A 20,452-nucleotide genomic window follows, 5' to 3' on the forward strand; every position below is an offset into this window, starting at 1 on the left:
GGAACCTAATTGTAACCCCTAATTGTAACCCCTTATAAGAAGAAAGAAGAGAGACAGATTTGACAAACCATAAAGGAGAAGGCATTGTGACCACAGAAGCAGAGATTGTAGTGATATGGCCACAAGCCAAGGAATGCCAGCAGCCACCAGAAGCTGGAAGAGGCAACAAACAGATTCTCCCCTAGAGCCTCCAGGGAGAGTATGGCCCTGCTGACCCCTTGATTTTGCCCAGTGGAATTGATTTTGGACTTCTGGCCCCCAGAACCATGAAAGAGTAGATTTCTTATTTTTTTTTTAAATTTTTGGCCGTGCCACGCAGCATGTGGGATCTTAGTTCCCCAGCCAGGGATCGAATGCACTCCCCCTGCATTGAAAGTGTAGAGTCTTAACCACTGGACCGCCAGGGAAGTCCCATAGATTTCTTATATTTTTAATCCACCAAATTTGTGGTAATTAGTTACAGCAGCCACAGGAAACTAATATAGATTTTGGTACCTGGATATGGGATGCTGCTGTGTCTTAGTCTGCTTGGGCTGTCATAACAGAATACCACAGACTGTGGTATTAAACAACAGAAATTTATTTTCTCACAGCTCTGGAGGCTAGAAGTCCAAGATCAAGGTGCCATCTGGGTTGATTTCTGATGAGAGCAGCCTTCCTGACTTGCAGATGACTGATATTTGCTGTGTCCTCACGTGGTCTTTCCTTTGTGCATGTGCACTCCTGGTGTCTCTTCCTCTTCTCATAATGACACCATTCCTATTGGATAAGGGCCCCACCCTTATGACCCCATTTAACCTTAATCATCGGCTTAAAAGCCCTATTTCCAAATACAATCATATTGGGGGGTTAGGGCTTCAACAAATGAATTGGGGGGGGGGTGAACACAATTAATTCCATAACGTGTTGCAACAAATACCTAAAAAAATTGAAGTGGCTTTGGAATTGGATAGTGGGTAGAGGCTGGAAGAATTTTGAGGCACATGATAGAAAAAGCCTAGATTGCCTTGAATAGACTGCTAGTAGAAATATGAATGTTAAAAGCACTGCTGGTGAAGGCTCAGAAGGAAGTGAGGAGCACAGTAGAGAAAGCATACATTGTCTCAGAGAATACGTATATCATCATAAACAGAATATTGGTAGAAATATTAATGTTACAGGTGCTGCTGTTAACAGGGCTCAAGGAAATGAGGAACATGTTATTGGAAACTGGAGAAAAGAAAATCCTTATTATATAAGGCAGAAAACTTAGCTGAATTGTGTCCTACAGTTGTGTGGAAAGCAGAGCTTGTAAGTGATGGACTTGAATATTTAGCTGAGGAGATTTCCAATGAAAATCTTGAGGTACTGCCTGGTTTCTTCTTGCTGCTTATAGTAAAATGTGAAAGGAAAGAGATAAATTGAGGGAAGAACTGTTAAGCAAAATGGATCCGAGATTTGATGATTTGGAAAATTCTCAGGCTGTCCAGATTGCAAAAGACATAAAATTTAGGAGATTCATTGTCAGGAAAGTATGCTCTGGAGAGAAAGCCAAGGGTGTGGCTGGACAGCCTTTTGCTAGTACTAAAGAGATTTTGTGTGTGACTCATGGATCCTCTCAACCATCTCAGTAGAAGTCAGGAATAGAGATGGGATTATCCATGAAAAATTTGAGGAGGACCCTCTTGTCTAATGATGTGAATCCTTGTGCCTTCCATGGGAGATCCAAAAGATTTTTCAGAATGTTATACTGATGGAAACATTGCCTGATTGGCTTGGAAAAAAAAAAAAAAACAGAGACAGGATGAAATGAAGGAAGGATTTTGGACTCCCAAAATTTTACTGGAAGGATACAGGCTAAAACTACTCAGCAGGAAACATGTGCTACCTTTCAAGGGAAAGAAAGAATGACTCTGAGGACACAGCCTTGAGCCAGAGGTAGAGCATCAAGCCACAGAGGATTTATTATTCCCAGGCCTTGAAACTGAATGAAACTTGCACTGCTGGATTTCACCATTTCCTGGGACCAGTGACACCTTTTTTTCCTTCCGTTTTCTCCCTTTTGGAATAGGAATGTCTATAACTCTCAGCCTATGCCTGTCCCACCACTGTGTTTTGGGAACAGATAACTTGTTTTCTAGTTCCACAAGTCCAGAGATGGAGAAGAATTTTGCCTCAGGGTGGATCATACCCAGAGGCTCACTCATACCTGATTTAGATTATTTAAATGATGAGATTTGAAACTTCTGAGCTGATGATATTAAAGTCAGATTTTGAACTTGAGTTGATGCTGTAATGGGTTGCAATTTTGGGAGTATTGGGATAAGGTACATGTGTTTTTCACATAGAGTGGATGTGCATCTTTGGAGGCCAAATGGTGTACTGTTGTAGGCTGAATGATGCCACCACCAAAGATATGCACATCCTGATTCCTGGAACCTTTGAATGTAACTTAGATGGAAGAAAGAGAAGAAAAGAAAAAGAAAAGGGACTTTGCAGTTTGTAGATGTGATTAAGGTAAGAATTTTGAGATGGGGAGATTATCTTGGATTATCCAGGCAACTCTAATCGTAACCATAGTGTCCTCGTAAGAGGGAGGCAGAGGCAGATTTGACAGAAAAGAAGGCAATGTGACAATCAAGCAGAGATTGTAGTGATGTGGCCACAAGCCAAAGAATGCTGATAGCCACCAAAAGAGGGAGAGGCAACAAGCAGATTCTCCCCTAGAGCCTCTGAAGGGAGCATGACCCGGCTGACACCTTGATTTTGGTCTTTTGGCCCCCAGAACTGAGAGAATAAATTTCTTATGTTGTTTTTAAATATTTCTTATGTTTTAAACCACCAAATTTGTGGTAATTCATCACAGCAGCCACAGGAAGCTAATACAGATGGCTTAGGGGTAGATTTGGGGTTGTTGGAGGGGCTTAGGGGTATGCTTGGAGGTGATTGAGGGCAGTTTGAGGGTATAACTGGGGCATTTGAAAGTGTTTGGGTACAGTTGGAGCCATCAAAGGGAAGACTGAGGTGGGGTTGGGGGAGTCACCAGAGGGTGGTTTGGAGGTGTGGTTCTTGAAGGGTGGTTTGGGTGGTACGGTTGGAGAAAATTGGAAGATGTTTTGTGGATGTAGTTGCATGTCCCTTGGAATCCATGGGGAGATTGGTTCCAGGACACCCCCATGTGTGAACACCAAAATCCAAGGATGTGCAAGTTCCTTATATAAAATGGCATAGTACAGTTAGCCCTCCCTATCCCTGGATGTGGGACCAGTGGATATGGAGGCCGACTGTAATTTAAGACAGCTATAGCTGTCATTGAAGAGTGGTTTGGAGGTATAGTTTGGGGCTGTAGCTGTGGGACCAAGGGAAGGTAGTTAAGGGGTATTTAGAGGCAGAGTTGGGGGCTCTCGGAAGGGAAATTTGGGGGGGCGACGTTTGTAATTGTTGGAGAGTAGTTTGGGATTAGAGTTGGGTATCATTGAAAGGGCACTTTGGGGATATTCTTGAGAGTTAGAGGGCAGCTTGAGGGTAAAGTAGGGTCAGTTGGAAGGTTTGGGGGTGAAGGTGAGGACCTGGTTGGGTAGTTTAGTGAGGAAGTTTGAGGGTCAACAGTGTGGTTTGGGGATATAGTTGAAGGCTGGCGGGTACAGTCTGGGATGCAGTTTAGCGGCCTGCTTTGAGGTCTGGATGTCAGAGGGATTTTATGTGTTATAGTTGAGGAGCTATTAGTGGGTGATTTGGGGGGCAGTGAAAGATCATTGGACGGAATACTATTCTCAGCAATAGAAGGAATAAACTGCTGATACATGCTACAACATGACTGAACCTCAAAAACATTATGCTAAGTGAAGGAAGCCAAATACCAAAAATCCACATATTGGATTTAAAAGGCAAGTCTATAGAGACAGAAAGTAGATTAGCAGTTGCCTGGGAGTGGGAATGGGAACAGAGATTAAATGTATTTGGTGCCGCAACTAAGACCTGATGCAACCAAATTAATTAATTAATTAATTAATTGAAAAAGGTATTTGGGCATGAGGGATCTTACAGGGATAATGAAAATGCTCTAAAACTGGATTGTGGTGATTGTTGCACACTTTGGTAACTTTACTAAAATAATTGAATTGAATTGCATGCTTAAAATGAGTGACATTTATGATATGCAAATTATACCTCAATTAAGTTATTTTAAGAAAAGATCATTGTCACAACAATGTGAATGTACTTAATGCCACTGAACTGTACACTTAAGACTGGTTAAAATGGTAAATTTTATGTTATGGATATTTTACCACAATAAAGAAAAATGTAATAACTGCAAAAAAAAAAAAAAAGAAAAGATCGTTGGAGGATGCTTTGTAATATATTAGAGTCACTGAAGAATGATTTAGGGTGTGGATAAGAGTCATTGGAGGGCTTGAGGGACACATTTGGGGTCACGGGAGTATGATTTGGAGGTTCAGTTGGGTAACTACAGAAAGTTAGTGGTTATGGAGGTTTGTTGAGGACTGTTGTAGAGTCCCTCAACTTCGGGGTCGGAGTTTGGATCAGTGGAATGTGGTTTGGAGGTGGAGAGGGTGTTGGAGGGTAGTTTGAAGTGTGGTTGGGGGATCCACCTTGAGTAGTTGGGAGTACATGGGAGTTTTGCCAGGAGTGGGGTTGGTCAGTGGAAGGTTTGGTGGTGTTGGTGGTGGTGGGAGTTCATGGAACATGGGTTGGAGTTAGAGCAGGTGACTGTTGGAATTGATCTGGCGTGCAGGTGGGGGACACTCCAAAGGTAGTTGAGAATGTTTGGGGTGGTGTTGAGGGCTCTTTAGTGCCATTTGGGGATCAATAGAGTGTGGTTAGGACGGTACATGGAGAGTGGTTTAGGGTCATGGAGGGTGTTTTGGGTGCATATTGGGGGTAGATGGAGGGTGATTTGGAAGTGCTCTTCGGAGGTTAACAGTTTCAGGGCTGATTGTAGATGGTTTGGGGGAACAACTTGGGGGTATTGGAGGGTAGCTTATTTGTACAGCTTGGGTGTCCAAGGAAGGCAGATTGGGGGTACTGCTTTGGGATCAATGGACAATAGTTTGGGGATACAATTTGGGAGATGATGGAGTGTGGTTTGGAGTGCATTTGGGGCACCGGAGGGTAGTTGGGGGAATTTAGAAGTGTGGTGGTGGCTGACAGAAGGCAGTCTGTGGGTAGTTCTTGGGTGTTCATTGCGCGGTGAATTGGGGTGAGGGGCGCTAGTCTGATCACTGAGGGGGCGTGGCCTCGGTAGGGGACAGCTCCACTGCCCTCGAGAAAGCGTGTGCGCAAGCGCTCCGAACTGGTTCGGTCCTGGCGCTCCCAGGGCAGGGAAAGAAAAAAAAAAGAAAAAGAAAAAAAAAAACAACAACAAAAAAAACGAAGACCCGAACTGGCGCCTGCGCACTTGGCCTCCGCCGCTGCTGTGGTCTCGCGCCCCGCCCCCTGTCTCTACCCCCCCGTACCCCGCCCCTCCAGGCTCGCGCTCAGCGGCGGAGGTGGCGGTGCCGCTGGGAGCGGACAGACTTGAGTTGAAGGTGGGGGGCCGGGGTCCACTGCCCTCGGTCGAGCGGCTGCTACCCTCCCACCCTCCCCGCGCCCCCCATCTGGCCCCCAGGGTTAACAGTCGCACGGCCGAACGCGGCCCACGGGCAGGGCGCGGAAGGGGAGTAGGCACGAGCCCGGGAACGAGCTGGGGGCAGCGAGGGAGGGGCGCTCCCACCACTCTTTCAGGCCTGCACCGACCCCGCCTACGCCACGGGGCGAGGACCCTCGGTGAGTAACGCCCGCTTGGGGTTGGAAGGGAGGAGACGGTGGGGTGAAGGCCCGGAAACGCCGACCGGCGATGTACCTGCTCGCGCACCCCCGACCTCTGACTCCGTGGTCTCCCCCTCGACCCCTGCCTTACCTGGCTACATCTTTTTTTAACCTCGAAACCCGGCCAGTCTTGGCCCCAGGAGCTCTGGTCTGACCCCTGACCTAACCATATTTTGGCCTGGTGTGATCCTCAACCCCTGTTTTGTACCTCTAAATCCAGTCCTGACCCCAAACCCCATCCAGTTATGTTCTCAGGATCCTTGACCTGACCCCAGATCCTTGCCTGACCCTGTTCCATCTCTGAAGCTCATCTTGCCTTGTCTTGATCTCCCCGGTTTCCGTCCTGATGCTTGACCTGCCTATTCTCTTGTCCAGTCCCTGAACCCCTTCCAGTCATGTCCTGTACCCCTAACCCCAGTCTGATCCAGGTCTGTCCCGATTCCTGACCTCTGACTTATGTACTTTCTCCCCACCCAGTACTATCCCCCGGGTCCCCCTCCTGTCTCCTGAACTCCATCCTGGCCCACCACCTTTAGACTGTCCCTCTTGCCTCCTGCCATGTCCCTGCCCCCAAACCTATGCTGTTTTCCCTTGTCTTCTCTTGGCCCATCACTGTCCTCGTTCCTATCCTCATTCTGTCCTGGTCTTTTCCTGTTCCTTACCTCCACCCTGAACCTGCTCTTTTCCCTATCCTCTTCCTTGAACCGCTGTCTTGGCCTGCCCCCATCATGTCTTCTGACTACCATTTTATACTGACCCTGATCCCTGCCCTCCTCTTTTGTCCCCTACTGTCCCCTACTTTTTCTCTGGCCTTTGTCCATCCTATCCCCTGGCCAGTGTCCTGGATTCTTCTCTGTCTTATCTTTTGACCTCCATCCTACAACTCTGATTCTGTTTTGTCCCTTATACCCCTTCCTGTCCTGTGTCTTCATTCTGTCCCAACCCCAGGCCCCCTGTTTTGCCCCTTACCATGCCCCTCCACGCTGTTCAGATCTCCCTCCTTCGTAACACCCACTTTCCATCTCCTCTGAGCCCAGAAGGACAGGGGTTCCATTATACCCTGACCATGAACTTGGAGGTTCCACTGTACCTATTATCTCTGAAATTCATCCCAAATGCTTCTCTTAGCATGAGCAAGAGCAAGCAGCCTTGTGGGCCCCGTGAGGCTGAGGGAGTTTTCACATGTGATTTCCCCCACCCAGTGATCTCACACAGAGCTTGCATTTCTCTCCCTGCCCCAGGAGGGCATGGAACTGTTCCTGTGCCCGCTACCCTCTCCAAGTGTGAAAGAACACCCTAAATTATTCAGTGACTCTCTGGGAGTCTGTGAGGTCTGGGTCATGTTTCCAGCCTTGCTAGGTTGGGGGCTGCCCCATGTAGGGGTGGGGGACTCAGGGGTATGTGTGAGTCTTCTAGGTCATGTTACCCCCATCTCCTGGTCTTGATCCCAGGTGCAGTGATCCCTGCTTTCCTGGCCTGGAAAAAAGTCCATCCTAGGCCAGAGGCTTCAGGGCTTGGTAGGGGTAGGATGGGGGCAGGAGTTTATCCTCCTCCTGTCAGCAGTAAGCAGTACAAATCTTGATGCTGAGTCCATCCTACCTCTGTGGGCAGGTCTGTGTGTATTGGGGGATCTCTGTTAGAATCAGGCTCATCCAGTAGTGACAATAACAACAACAACAACAAAAGAAGTTCTCTTACTGTCTGAATCGCCTTGATTTTGAGGACAGACAGAGAGAATTTGAATAGTGAGGAAGTAACATGTCATTCAACTATGTTTTATTACCGTATTTCTCATAGAGAATAGTGAGAGTTTGAATAATGAAATATCAGACCTGTTTCATTTATCCAAAACAGGTATCCAAACCTATTAATAACAACACACACATCCCTCACTGTCCCAGTATATTTGGTACCCAGGTTCCGAGAGGGAGAGTTTGGATAGTTCAGACAGTGAAAGATATTAAGTTATCTGAAGTTATTCTGTTTTTGCATTTTGCAGAGTGAGTAGGGAGAATTCAGATAACAAGGGATAATGGCTCTAACTCAGAAATGTATTCAAATCTATTCATTTTCCTGTACTACAGTGGCAAGAGTTGGGATAGTAAGGGTACAGCATTATATAAATGTATTTGGTTCCTCTGTTTTGCCTGGTGAGTAAGGAAAGCTCAGAGAGTGAGGGATACCAGTCCTATCTCAAAAATGTATCCAAATCCATTCAGTTCCTGTATTTGGATAGTGAGAGTTCAGACAATTTTTCTGAATATATTTGGTTCCTGCATTTTTTTGGGGGGGGGTTCCTGCATTTTTGATGTTGAGGAGGGAGAGGTTGGATAATGAGGGAAAACAGCTCTGTTTCAAATATGTCTGGTTTGGCAAGTAAGGAGGGTTCTATATCTGGGCTGCAAGTAGGGAGGGTTTCGAGGCTGAGGGATACCAGCTGTGTCTGAAAGTGTGTGTGTGTGTGTGTGTGTGTGTGTGTGTGTGTGTGTGTGTATTTGATTCCTGAGTTCGGACTGGGAGGAATACTTGTAATTATGTATGACATATTACATATACATATTGAGCACTTACCATGGGCCAGGCACTGTCCTAAGCAAGCTTTGAATGTCTTAGCTCCTGTCATGCTCCCAGCCCCCCTGTGAGTTTTATACTGCTGTCAGCATCCCCATTTTACAGATGAAGACATTGAGGCACAGAGAAGTTGAGTGACTTGTCCAAGCAGTCACACAGCCAGGAAGTGGCAGAGCTGGGTTGAATCTCAGACCCACCACTTGCTAGCCCTATGGGAGGCCACAGGAGGCTCAGGTCACCGCTGGGGTGGGGCTTAGAGGTGGTTGTCTTCCAGACTGTTAAAAGCTGTGGACCAGGGCAATGATATGTGTGGGTGACTCCGCCTTGCCTGGCCCAAGAGACCCAGTTACCTGCTCTTCCCTCCTTACTCTCGCCCCAGCCCACCTCTGCCTGAGTTTATTATTGTAGTTATTAACAGTTGTTAATGATGTGGTATGAGTTTTCTTGCACTTTGAAATGTCTTCCAGAGTTACTTTGGTCTCCATTGGCTCTGTTAGCACTGTTTACCCGTTTTCCAAATGCAGAAATCTAAGCCTTGAGACTCAATCTGCATTGCTGGCCAGGTACACTTGTCCCTCTCGGCTCTGATGGGTTTTTTTGGCCGTGCCACACAGCTTGCGGAATATTAGTCCCCCGACCAGGGATCGAACCCATGCCCCCTGCAGTGGAAGTGCGGAGTTCTAACCACTGGACCACCAGGGAATTCAGCTCTGATTTTATAAACATCCCCCTTCCCAGCCTCCTTGGTGTCCCACAAGAGGTGGGAGAGGCCATGGCTGAGAGGACACTCCCCACCAACACCCAGCTGCCCACCTTGTGGCTGCTGCCTCCATCAGCCCCAGGCAGTGAAGGGAGGGAGAAGGGGGGTGATGAAAGGGGCCTTTGTGTCCCGTGCCGGAAATCTCACACCCAGCAAGAAAGGTGGGCAGGGTGGCGGGAAGCCTCAGTAACACGTACACTGGGGTACACTGGGCGTTGCTGATACAGAGCAAGTTCCTCTCCAGGCTTGGCCCACCTGCCAAGTGGAGAGGGAGCTTTCCTCACTCTCCTCTTTCACATCTTGGCGTGGGCTGCTGTCGGGGCCTGGTTTGGGCTTGGGCCCTGAGGTCACAGAGCAGATGGTCCCAAATGGAGCTCAAGATGTGTGGTGTGTGCCGGGGCAGGCCCAAAGCCCAGGTGGTGGTGGTGGGGAAACAGTACATCACAGAGACTCAGAGCCCTCCATTTCCTTGACTTCTGGCCAGAAATGCCCCAGGAGGTGGGGGGAGGAACTGGGGAGACCCAGCCTGGATGTGAAGAAGCATGAGCCCCGTTTCCCACTCCTCCTCCCTTGCAGGAGTTGCCTCTGTCAACTTGCAACCCAGGACCCAGCCCCCTGAGTTCTGATTCTACCTGCTCTCATGCCTCTGTGATCAGAATCGGGCCTCTTCACCTCTGCGAGCCCCAGCTTTCATCTCTCCAAGCTGGCTATGAGGAGCTGGGTCTGTGCCATCCTCCCAGGTTTGTAGGGGTCAGGAGGGGTTAAACCACCAGTGTGTTTCTTCCGTTTGCTGGGATGATTTCTTCTGAAGCTGCAGAAGGTGGTAGGGTCTTGAGACATGGTCTCTCCTTAGAAAAGTGGACCTTGTCTGTCCCAACTTGGGAAACTATTACCCCAGTGAGGGTGGGAATTGCCCTAAGACCTTCTCCCACCCCTGCCTTGCCCTGGGAGGAAAGGGTAGGGGTGTCAGGAACGTGGAGTGCTGCCAAGAGACGCACACCCGAGATACCCCAAGTCCTCTCCTGTGCTTACAACTCCCCAGACCTCCATCCCTTGGCTCCCAGGTAGTACCCTAGGGTGGGCAGGGTCTGATCTGGGTACTTGGGCAGCACCAGAGGCAGTCGCCGCTCCCACGACCCTTAGCCCTTCTTCCTCAATCCTCTGTTAGGTGTATGGGGTGAGGGGGGAGGTCCGGGCTCTCTTCTTGGCCGTGCTGGACACCCTGAGGGGACTTGGCTCCAAGACAGCTCCTAAGGGTGGCCGGAGCCCTGGTGTCAGGCAGGCAAGGGTTAAAAGGTATGGGCCGGCCCAGTCCCTGGCCAGGTAGGCTGGGCCATTGCCTAGTGGGAGGCGGCCTAGGCATCCGCCACTGCGCTCACCCGCTTATTGCCACTACCAGCCGGAGCAGGGCCTGGTTGAGACAACTATTTTTTTTGAGGTACCTGAGGCCACCCCACAGCACCTCTCTGCTCTGGCATTGGTGAGCACCTGGGAACAATGGGCCCAGGGGCGAGGGGTCGGGGGAGAAGGGCACAGGGTGTGCTGAAGTTCCCTGTGGGAGGCAGCTAGGTCTCTGTGAGAGGCACAGCGAGGTAGGACGGCCTGGCTAGAGGGGCGAAGCCTAAAATGTCCAATTTTCTTTCCTGGCATGAAGCCGATTCCTTGCCGGAAGTGGACGAGGGGAAGGGATGGGGGAGAAGAGAAGCCAGCGTCCCCCTTCTCTGCTCCCCGCTCCTTCCTCTCCCCCTTCCTCCCCTGCAGGGGTAGCCTCTGCCCTCCTTCAACCTGGGGCCCAGCCCCCTAGAAAGCCCAGACTGGGCTGTTGAGAAACTACTTGCCGGCACCTGCCTGGTCCTCCACACTGTTCCCCTAGAGTGTGGGCGGGGGGAGAGGACCTCTGGGGCGGTGTGGGGAACAGGCCCAGGCATTGGGAGTTTGTATTTGCTCCGAAGGTGGCGTGATGTGGAAATGGGGGTCCCACTGAGGTGTTGGGGTGCCACCCAGGTGAGGTGTCTTGGTTGTAAACAGTCATTACAGCCAGGAATTTCTTTCTCGGCTGTGGTGTCAGAAGGGCAGACCTGAAAAACCTGCTGGGCCCGCCTCTGGGTGTGGGGGGTGCCCTCTGCAGCTCTCTTGCTGCAGCCCATCCTGGGACGGGACGGGGCCACGGGGTCACCAGTGGGGAGACCCAAGGGCTGGTGTGTGGGTGTGTTGGGGAGGGGACTGCTGGGATTCCCCCTTCTCACCATCTTTGGGTGGGAACCAGGCAGTCCCAGGACCCCAGGCCAATATGCGGAGGGTAGGTGAGCAGAGGCAGAGGCTTGGGAGCGGGTGTGAGCGTGTTGGGGGTGTGGAGCGTGGACCCTGCCCGATGACCCCATGACTCAGGCCCTAGCTATGTCCCCGAGGTCAGGCTGACAGGGTGGAGTCGGGGTTCCTGCCTATACCCCAGGTGGACTTCCAGGATGCCACGAGCTCCCAGGGAAGGAAGGCTCGAGGCATCCCAGTGTGGGATGTGGGACCAATCCTGGTGAACGGGCCCACTGGGGAGGAGTTGAGGTTCCTGTTGAGGTGGAGGAAGGTTTAGAGTTCCTCAAACCCAAATGGGGGCTGGGGAAGAAGGAACCCCAGGAGCCGAGGGGCAGAGGAGGCTAAGCTGGGACCTCAAGGAAAGCCTGCCTTGCCGGGTAATGTCAGACCTTGGAGGGGGGTGGTGAGGGCATGTGAGCACCTCTGCAGAGCACATGCTGCTGCCTGGATGTGCAAAACGGCTTTAGGGACTGACCCCGCCCCTGATGTTGAGGACAAGGAACCCCTGCTTTGTGGGAGGGGCACAGCCCCCATGGGGTGGGTGGGAGGACTGCCGAGAAGCTGGTGGCACCCTATTAGCAGCTTGGCCACACCCCCAATGCATAGATGGGGAAGGGGCTTGAACCCACCCCTCCGTGGCTGCCTGGGTCTTCACACCTGGCCACCATGTCATGACAAAGTGCGAGGTAGGTGGGGATGGGACCTCTGTGGCCTCATGAGGTCCTCCCAATCGCCTGCCACCGAGGTCAGGCCAGGTGGTGGGAGGTGATGTCACCTGGCTGCCCAGCTGGGGACTGAGCAGGCTGTGGGACGGAGGGAGCAAACTCCAGAGGAAGGGATGAGGGCAGGGCTGGCAGCCAGCCAGGGCCGGCTCCATGGTCAGCCAGGGTGTCTGGGGGCAGAGAAGGAGGCAGGAGGCAGTCAGCTTGTTATCTGCAGCTGTGGGCTCTGCCACTCCCAGTCCCAGCAGGCTGACTTCCCTGTGCCGGGTGCAGGACAGGCTGGCGTGCGGGGAGGGGCCGGAGGGGTCCTGAGGCCAAGTGAACGCTCTCCCTGCCGCACCAGGGCCGCGGGATAGAGTTGGGACAAGTAGCGACCCACAGACCACAGTCATTCTTTTATTCACCCAGCAGACTTTCATTGAGCACTTGCTGTGTGCACAGAAGTGTTCTGAGTGCCAGAGATACTGATACATTTTCTGTCCTCATAAATGTACAAGGGAGGCACAGTCTTGTTTGACAGCAGTTGTGAGGGGACATAATGCGGGGGCCCACCTCTGGAAGTGACACTGAAGCCCCAGAATGTAAGAGACAACCAGGGGCTGGAGTGGCGAGAGGTGAAAAGTGCACTTTGGACAGCAGCGGCAGCCTGTGCAAAGGCCTGGCGGCCTGATGGGCTGGGAGCTTATGAGGGATTGGTGGGGTTCAGCACCTCTAGTAAGGGGGAGTGTTGGACCGGAGGGGTGGGCCTGGCTACATCCGTAGCTAAGGGCAGGTTATTTCACCTCTTTGTGTCTTACTCTCCTCATCTCTAAAATGGGGGTAATAATAATCACAGAACTGCCATCACAGGGTGGTTGTGAAGATTAAATGTGGCATAGAAGGTAACTGTTCCAGGCACCCAGGTGCTTAATAAATGCCTACTGTTCTTGTAGTTGGTTGAATCTGTACCATTAATTCTCCCTTCCCAGGCAAGACTCCTGACTGTGGCCCATGGGCCTCTGAGGAGGCATTGTAAGTCCGCCCAGCTCCCCACTTGCTGTGCTCCCACTCAATGGGAAGGGAACCAAGGTACCAGGGCCTTGACACTGACACAGATTCTCAGAGGGCAGGCCAAGCAGGTGGGCGGGGTCAGGGTACCCCTTATTCCCAGCTGGGGTGTGGGAACCTGGGTAGAGGGAGAGGTTGGCGGTGCACACCGGATGTGCTTCCTCAGTGGCTCCCGTGCATCACTGCTAGGCCTTGTCCAGCCATCAGCCACAGCCTCTTGACGGCACCAGGATGGAAGTCAAAGGTCAGCTGATCAGCTCTCCCACCTTCAGTGCCTCAGGTTAGTATCTGGTTCCCCCTCCTGCTGCCTCCTCCCCTGCTCTGAGTCACCACCTGCCCACTTGGGAAGGGTTGGTCCCTGGCCCCACAGCTGCCCCAGGCTGCCCTGATTGCCCCCCGATCTTTGCTCCCTCTGTGTCCAGCTGCCCTGTTTGGAGAGGCTGCCCCCCAGGTGAAGTCAGAGCGTCTGCGGGGGCTGCTCGACCGTCAGCGGACCCTGCAGGAGGCCCTGAGCCTGAAACTTCAGGAGCTACGAAAAGTGTGTCTCCAGGAGGCGGTGAGGGCCGGACCCTAAGGGTGTCGGTGCGGGGGGAGGAACAGGCACGAGGTAGGCAGACTGCGGTGGTGATTGCTGAGCCACTTGTCTGAGCTGTAGATTCCCCAAAGCTCAGCTTGCATGTCTTAGAATCAATAAAATATGGTGATATTTTGCCACCATCCCCTATCAACAATTTGAAATCCAAAAAAACTCAAAAACAGAACAAAACAAGTTATTTCCAAAACTTGGCAGTGAAACCTGACCTGAACTGACACGGGGTGATTTATAGTTTCGATTTATCCCCCTTGCTGTGAATGACCACACAGTTTGCCAGAAATAATAATGCAGTTCAGAGCATGCAGCCCACGCCCTGAAGGGAATGTCATATAATATGCAGTGTACAGATGGTGTCACCTTTATAAAAACTATGAAATTCTGTATTCCAAAGCAGGTCTCCCTGCCTCCCGTGCCCACTGCCCTGGGGACTTGGGCCACTGAGGCGCTGAGAGTCTCTGCTGCATACCCACCTGGTGGAGAATTGGGAGGAGGAAGAGAAATAACAGGCATGGGTGCTGAGCAGGGCTGGGCTCCTAGTAGGACTTCTGCACCTTCGGGGGTCGTTACTGCTTTGCCACATCCCCCCAACTAACACTTGGTAGTCTCTGACCCCTGCCCCCGCCCAGGAGCTGACTGGCCAGCTGCCCCCCGAGTGCCCACTGGAGCCTGGTGAACGGCCCCAGTTGGTCCGCCGGCGGCCCCCTGCAGCCCGCGCCTACCCTCCACCGCACCCCAATCCAGCACACCACTCCTTGTGCCCTGCCAAGGTGAGCAGATGGGCGTGCAGAGCAACATGGGGGTGGGACAGGAGCCCGGAGGAAGCCGAGAGCGGGTTGCAGCAGGGGGAGGAGAAGCTAAGGTGAGGAGGGAAGGAGCTTGAGGGAGGTGGGTTCCAGGTCTGAGAGAGGATGCTGGTCCCTGTCAGGATAGGCCTCTCACCCCCAGGAAGATGAAGAGACCCAGCCCTAATCCACACAGGCCCTGCCCCCAGAGGGAGAATAGGCCACCCCCAGGAGGGGCAGGCCCCGCCTCCAGCGTAGCTGGGCTTTGCCACCACTTGGTCCTGGTGCTTGGCCATTTCCATTTCCAACATTTGGTCCTGTCCCACCCTCTTGGGTAGTCCCCGCAGGAGCTGGCGCTCGAGGCCCTGGAGCGCGAAGTGTCAGTGCAGCAGCAGATTGCGGCAGCTGCCCGCCGCCTGGCCTTGGCCCCTGAGCTCAGCGCCGAGCAGCGCCGACGTCGGCGCCAGGTCCAGGCAGATGCTTTGCGGAGGCTGCATGAGCTGGAGGAGCAGCTCGGGGACGTCCGGGCCCACCTGGGTCTCCCGGGGATCCCGCCGCCCCAGCCCCTGCCGCTGTCCGCTGGGACAGTTATCACTGCCCAGGGAGTCTGCCTGGGCACGCGCCTCACCCAGCTCAGCCAAGGTGAGCCAGGCCCTGTCACCCCACCGATGAAAGCAGGAAGGTGGGCATTGGCTAAGGGACATGGTAGAGGTGGAGTGGGTGAGCAGCCAGTGAAAAGTGGGAGGTAGGCAGAACTTAAGGGGCCCTACCAGTAAGACGAATTGTGTAAACTGGCTCCTGGGCAAGGGTGGGGCCATTGGGAATAGGCATCAGGAAAGTGAGGAACCAAGCCTCTGGTGGTCTTGGATTTAGGTAAAGGTGGATTCTTGGGAAGTGTACGGGATGGGGAGGAGACGGCCCAGTGGTGTAAGGGGATGGCACCCAGACCTTGCATTGATAGGCCTGGGTCTCCCCTTCTTACCTGTAGAAGACGTAGTTCTGCACTCGGAGAGCAGCTCCCTCTCAGAGTCTGGGGCCAGCCATGATAATGGTGAGGACCCCTGTCCCCCAAATCCACCCATCTTTTGATGCTTAGCCCCCACCCTCCCTCTTCAGCTCCTCTTTAGCCATGACCCATCCTCCTGTGGAGCCCCCATTTTCTTTGCTTCAATCCCCCTGCCCCGCCCCATCAGCCCCAGTTCCTGCCTCATCCCTTAGCTCTTCCTCAGCCTGTCCTACCTGCTTAGCCCTCTGCCCCTCCCTACCTCCCTAGCCCCTGCCCTTTGCTTTGCCCACAACCCTTCAGGCACCCTCCCATTGAATTCTCCCCCACTTTCTCCCTTCCACCCAGAGGAGCCCCGTGGCTGCTTCCCTCTGGCTGAGCGCCCTTCACCACCGAAGGCCTGGGACCAGCTGCGGGCAGTATCTGGGGGCAGCCCTGAGCGGCGAACCCCGTGGAAACCACCCCCGTCGGATCTTTATGGGGATCTGAAGAGCCGGCGGAACTCTGTGGCCAGCCCCACCAGGTGAGGGTGAGCCCCTCCCCTCCTTCCCCAGGAGCCAGGAGTGGGAGCTGAGCCTGGGCTGGCAGGAGGGCCTGCTGCTAGGTACGGTCTCTAACCTGGACCCCGACCTGGGCCTGCTTGTCTCTGTCTAGCCCCACACGCTCGCTGCCCAGGAGTGCCTCCAGTTTTGAGGGGCGAAGTGTGCCTGCCACCCCTGTCCTCACCCGGGGCGCTGGCCCCCAGCTCTGCAAGTAAGTGGACTCTGAGGGTGAGATTGAAGGCCAAAGGAGGGAACCGGTAGTTCTAACTGGGGGTGTTGGGGAGAGCATTATCAAAGGGTGTGGGACATGAAAGACTGGCCTTTAAATCTATCAGTTTTATTCTGGTTTTCTATGTAGGTTGTATGAAAACGCAAGAATTTTATTTTAGTTTCAGAACTTTTGTTCATAATGCACCCTATTGCATGATAAAGAAATATAGGTAAAACACCTTTTGGAATATGCCATATGTGTATATGTGTAATGTCACATTATAAATAAAATTTTTTTAATTGACCAAAAGAAAAAAAAGAAAAGAAAAGAAAGGCTGGGTTTTGAAAGGTGAATAGGAGTTGTCTTGGTGGAGAAGGGGGTGGGGATTTGGGGCAGAAGCACCAAAGTTTGAGAATGGGCTTTTCTGTGCATTTTGGGCAAGTCATTTCCCTTCTCTGAATCTTTGTCTCCTCATTTGTGAAATGGGGATAATAATATCTGCCTGTGGAAGATACTGTAGGCATAAATGAGTTCTGGTTAACATGTACTGCGTACCTACCATCTGCTAGGAATCAGTGCTTTACTTGGTATCAAACTCATTTAATTGTCACAACATCCCTGTGACGTAGGTGCTATTATTATTCCCATTTTAGAGATGAGGAAACTGAGACACAGAGAGGTTAAGTAACTTGCTAGTAAACTGAAGACCTGGTATTTGAATCCAGGCAAGTTTGACTCAAGAGTCCGTGCTTTTAACCACGGTACTCTACTACTTCTTAAACAAGTATGTACTTACTAAGTGCCTACTTTTTCTGGGCTGTGAACAGAACAAAGTCCCCATCCTTGTGACACTTGCATTCTATGAATAGTGGCTGTTGGGATGATAGTTTTGGGTGGTTCATACACATGATGGGACAGAGAATTCAGGAAGGGTCTTGAATTCCTGGCCGAAGGTTTAGGACCTCATGTTAGAGGAGGCGGGGAGCCCTGAGAAGCACCCTAGCAGGGGATGAGGGGTCAGATGTGTTAGCAAGAGCCCTCCGCCCTCCCCTGCTAGCATTTCCTCTTGAGCCCTACACACACTTACATCTCCCTCGGAGCTAACAGTCCCAGGCACCCCCATACGTTTTTAACCCCTCTGCTCCCCAGTCCGTGGCAGAACCTCTGCTGCTCTTTACATGCCACTACCTTTCACCTTTATACACACAGCTTCTAATCCTGGGCCTATTTTGGAGGTGTGGAAGTGAAGGCTCAGAGAGAGGCAGGATAGGGAGGGCACTCATCCCATCTCCCTGATATTTCTGACCCTTCTCCCATCACCCCCACCTCTGCTCCCCCAGACCTGAAGGCCTCCATTCTCGCCAGTGGTCCGGCAGCCAGGACTCCCAGATGGGCTTCCCCCGGGCGGACCCTGTCTCCGACCGTGCCTCCCTCTTCGCAGCTCGCACCCGCCGCAGCAATAGCTCCGAGGCCCTGCTGGTGGACCGGGCAGCTAGTGGGGGAGCTGGCTCCCCGCCTGCGCCTCTGGTTCCCCCTGCCGCTGGTCCCCCAGTCTGCAAGAGCAGTGAGGTGCTATATGAGCGCCCCCAACCAACTCCTGCCTTCTCCTCCCACACAGCTGGCCCCCCAGACCCTCCCCGGGCCGCCCGGCCCAGCTCAGCCGCCCCTGCCTCCCGCGGGGTCCCCCGGCTCCCGCCTGTGTGTGGGGACTTCCTCTTGGACTACTCCCTGGACCGGGGCCTGCCCCGCGGTGGCGGCGGGACAGGCTGGGGGGAGCTGCTGCCCGCAGCTGAGGTCCCAGGACCCCTCTCCCGCCGGGATGGGCTCCTCGCCATGCTCCCAGGCCCACCACCTGTGTATGCAGCTGACGGCAGCAGCCCCCTCCTCCGCAGCAAGGACCCCCACAGCCGTGCCACCCGCACCAAGCCCTGTGGCCTGCCCCTGGAGGCCGCTGAGGGCCCAGAGGTGCATCCCAGCCCTCTGCTGTGGATGCCCCCACCCGCCCGTATCCCCCCAGCTGGTGAGCGCAGCGGCCACAAGAACCTTGCCCTGGAGGGGCTGCGGGACTGGTACATCCGGAACTCGGGACTGGCCACAGGGCCCCAGCGCCGGCCTGGGCTCCCCCACATGGGCCCGCAGCACCCGCCCTTCCTCCATGCCCGCTGCTATGAGGTGGGCCAGGCGCTGTATGGGGCCCCCAGCCAGGCGCCACTCCCGCACTCAAGGAGTTTCACGGCGCCCCCTGTCTCCGGCAGGTATGGGGGGTGCTTTTACTGATGGGTAGGGGTCTCTTGAGGCAGATGGCAAAGGTGTCCAGGCCAGGGAGCCGGCTAGTCATGGTAGTTAATGACATGGACCACGAGAGAAGTAGCTGCAGCCTTGGCCCGGGGTCATTGGGCCCTGCCTGACTCGCATTAGTCCGTGGGGTCTCGGTGGAGGGGTATCTTGGGTCCTGGTAGCAGCAGTTCTTCACCAAGCTAATACAAGAATTTTAATATTTGAACAACCAGTGCATGTCAGCTGAAAATGAGCCTTGAAACTAGGGTGCTGGGAGGAAGGGACGTCCTGTGCCCCTTGCCTTTCTCTTCCTCTTTTCACCACGCCCCACGCTTGTGAGCCTAAAGGTGCTGTCCTGTGCCTGCCTCCACCTCTTTAACGAGCCTCTTTTCCTCTCTCTTTCTGTGTCTTGTCCGTCTTTTCCTCTCTCCTCTGTCTTCCCACCCTGTCCTCCGGATTCCTGCTACCCCTTCTAAAGATACTACGCGGACTTCCTGTACCCCCCGGAGCTGAGCGCTCGTTTAAGTGACCTGACGCTAGAGGGGGAGCAGTCCTCCGGTTCTGACCCCCAGACCCCGGGGACACTGGTCTGACCCCTCCTCATATGCCCCTTGTTGGCCTGGGTATGACTTCAGTCTGGGGAGCACACAGCTGACCTCGCTGAGCCCTGGGGTGTGGCTGCTCTCGGTCCTGGGGGGCACCAACGTGATCTTCCAGGGCCCCTGGCTCCCCGTGGGCCCACGAAGGTGTCTGACACCCTGTGTCTCCTCTCACGCTGTGCTGGGGACTGGGGGCCCTCCGCCAGCTTAAAAGAGAGGGGAGGGGATGATGTAATGGGGACTCCAAGCCCCTTCCTCCATTTCTGTTTACAGTTGTGATCTAGGTATTCACTGTCTTCCCTCAACACTAGACGTTTTATAAAAAAGGAAACTGTGATCTCGTCCTGGTTGGGTTCGTTCCTGTCCCCGTGCCCAGCCTGTTCCATTCAGGAGCCCCCTCCACAAAACGGACCATATAGGGTCTCAGGGCCCAGTTTGGGGCAGCCAGGAGACTCCAGTGTGAACAGAACTCCCTGCCACCCCCCACTGGGGCAGTTTTTCTTGGGGAGGTGCCCACATTTGGAAGGAATGAAGTCTCTGCCCACATTTGGAAGGACTGAAGTCTGGGTGGGGGGCTTGCGTTCATTTTCCCTCCCCCAGGGTGCCTGAAGGCGCCCCAGTCCCTGTCTGCCTCTCTGTGCCCGCTGCCTCTGCCCACAGAGTGAGATGGCCCAGCCTTTGGCGGCAGCCTCCTCTGCCCCGACTATCCCCAATCAGGAGGCCCCGCAGGAGGACCAAAGGGCAGAACCATTGGGTGTGTTGTGTCCTGGGATGTGGCGGTGGTGGAACCTGGCGTCTGGTAGATGACAATGAAATCCTCAAGTGACGTCTCGCCATGGGTTATGTCACACCTTCCTTGGCTTTCCTTCCATCCACCACTTTTTAAACCAATCCACACAAGCTGTGTTTTCTATGATACCTGTCTGTGGCTTTCTGGAGCTGGGGGTTCCCCTACCCCCTTTACCTAGTGTTAAACTTTTCTTTTTGTACTAATGGATCTGGGTCCAAGACACTACCCACACTGGAAGGGGATTTCTATAATAAATGTGTAAACTGAAACAGTGCATTGCTTCCCTGTCTGCCTTGCCTTGGGGGCCCACATCTTTAGCTAAGACTAGATAATGTATTTTTACAAGAAAAAAAAATATAGCACCATGGAAACAGCCTGTGATAATGTCATCTGCTTTGGTTTTACTTGCTTTGTGATGTGGGGCAACTTCTTTGC

At 53.2% G+C, this 20,452-nt stretch overlaps 1 protein-coding gene across 6 annotated transcripts; it reads left to right on the forward strand.

The window, feature by feature from the left end:
* The first annotated feature begins 5,464 nt into the window (after positions 1-5,464).
* Positions 5,465-20,286, forward strand: CCDC120 (coiled-coil domain containing 120). 6 transcript variants are annotated; one of them, XM_059911520.1, is made up of 12 exons: positions 5,465-5,766; positions 8,847-8,942; positions 9,716-9,879; positions 13,140-13,182; positions 13,408-13,498; positions 13,641-13,774; positions 14,440-14,580; positions 14,934-15,237; positions 15,584-15,646; positions 15,947-16,121; positions 16,253-16,351; positions 17,692-19,224. In XM_059911520.1, exons 5-12 carry the CDS (start codon positions 13,450-13,452, stop codon positions 18,626-18,628), a joined length of 1,902 nt encoding a protein of 633 aa, XP_059767503.1. In that variant the 5' UTR covers positions 5,465-5,766; positions 8,847-8,942; positions 9,716-9,879; positions 13,140-13,182; positions 13,408-13,449; the 3' UTR covers positions 18,629-19,224. The 6 variants fall into 6 exon arrangements, with proteins under 6 accessions (XP_059767503.1, XP_059767502.1, XP_059767501.1 ...); XM_059911519.1 differs by lacking the exon at positions 8,847-8,942 and having other exon boundaries at positions 13,140-13,239; XM_059911518.1 differs by lacking the exon at positions 8,847-8,942.
* The last annotated feature ends 166 nt before the right edge of the window (positions 20,287-20,452 follow it).

The sequence above is a fragment of the Balaenoptera ricei genome, chromosome X (genome assembly GCF_028023285.1).
Source record: "Balaenoptera ricei isolate mBalRic1 chromosome X, mBalRic1.hap2, whole genome shotgun sequence".
Lineage (NCBI taxonomy): Eukaryota > Metazoa > Chordata > Mammalia > Artiodactyla > Balaenopteridae > Balaenoptera > Balaenoptera ricei.

What these genes read in the sequence shown, in the direction of transcription:
- CCDC120 (XM_059911523.1), top strand. Translation starts at nt 13,450, where the DNA reads ATGGAAGTCAAAGGTCAGCTGATCAGCTCTCCCACCTTCAGTGCCTCA. An exon ending in AAGTGTGTCTCCAGGAGGCG is followed by an intron (nt 13,775 to 14,439) that starts GTGAGGGCCGGA and finishes GCCCCCGCCCAG; the next exon opens with GAGCTGACTGGCCAGCTGCC. An exon ending in GCGCCCCCTGTCTCCGGCAG is followed by an intron (nt 18,607 to 19,106) that starts GTATGGGGGGTG and finishes CCCCTTCTAAAG; the next exon opens with ATACTACGCGGACTTCCTGT.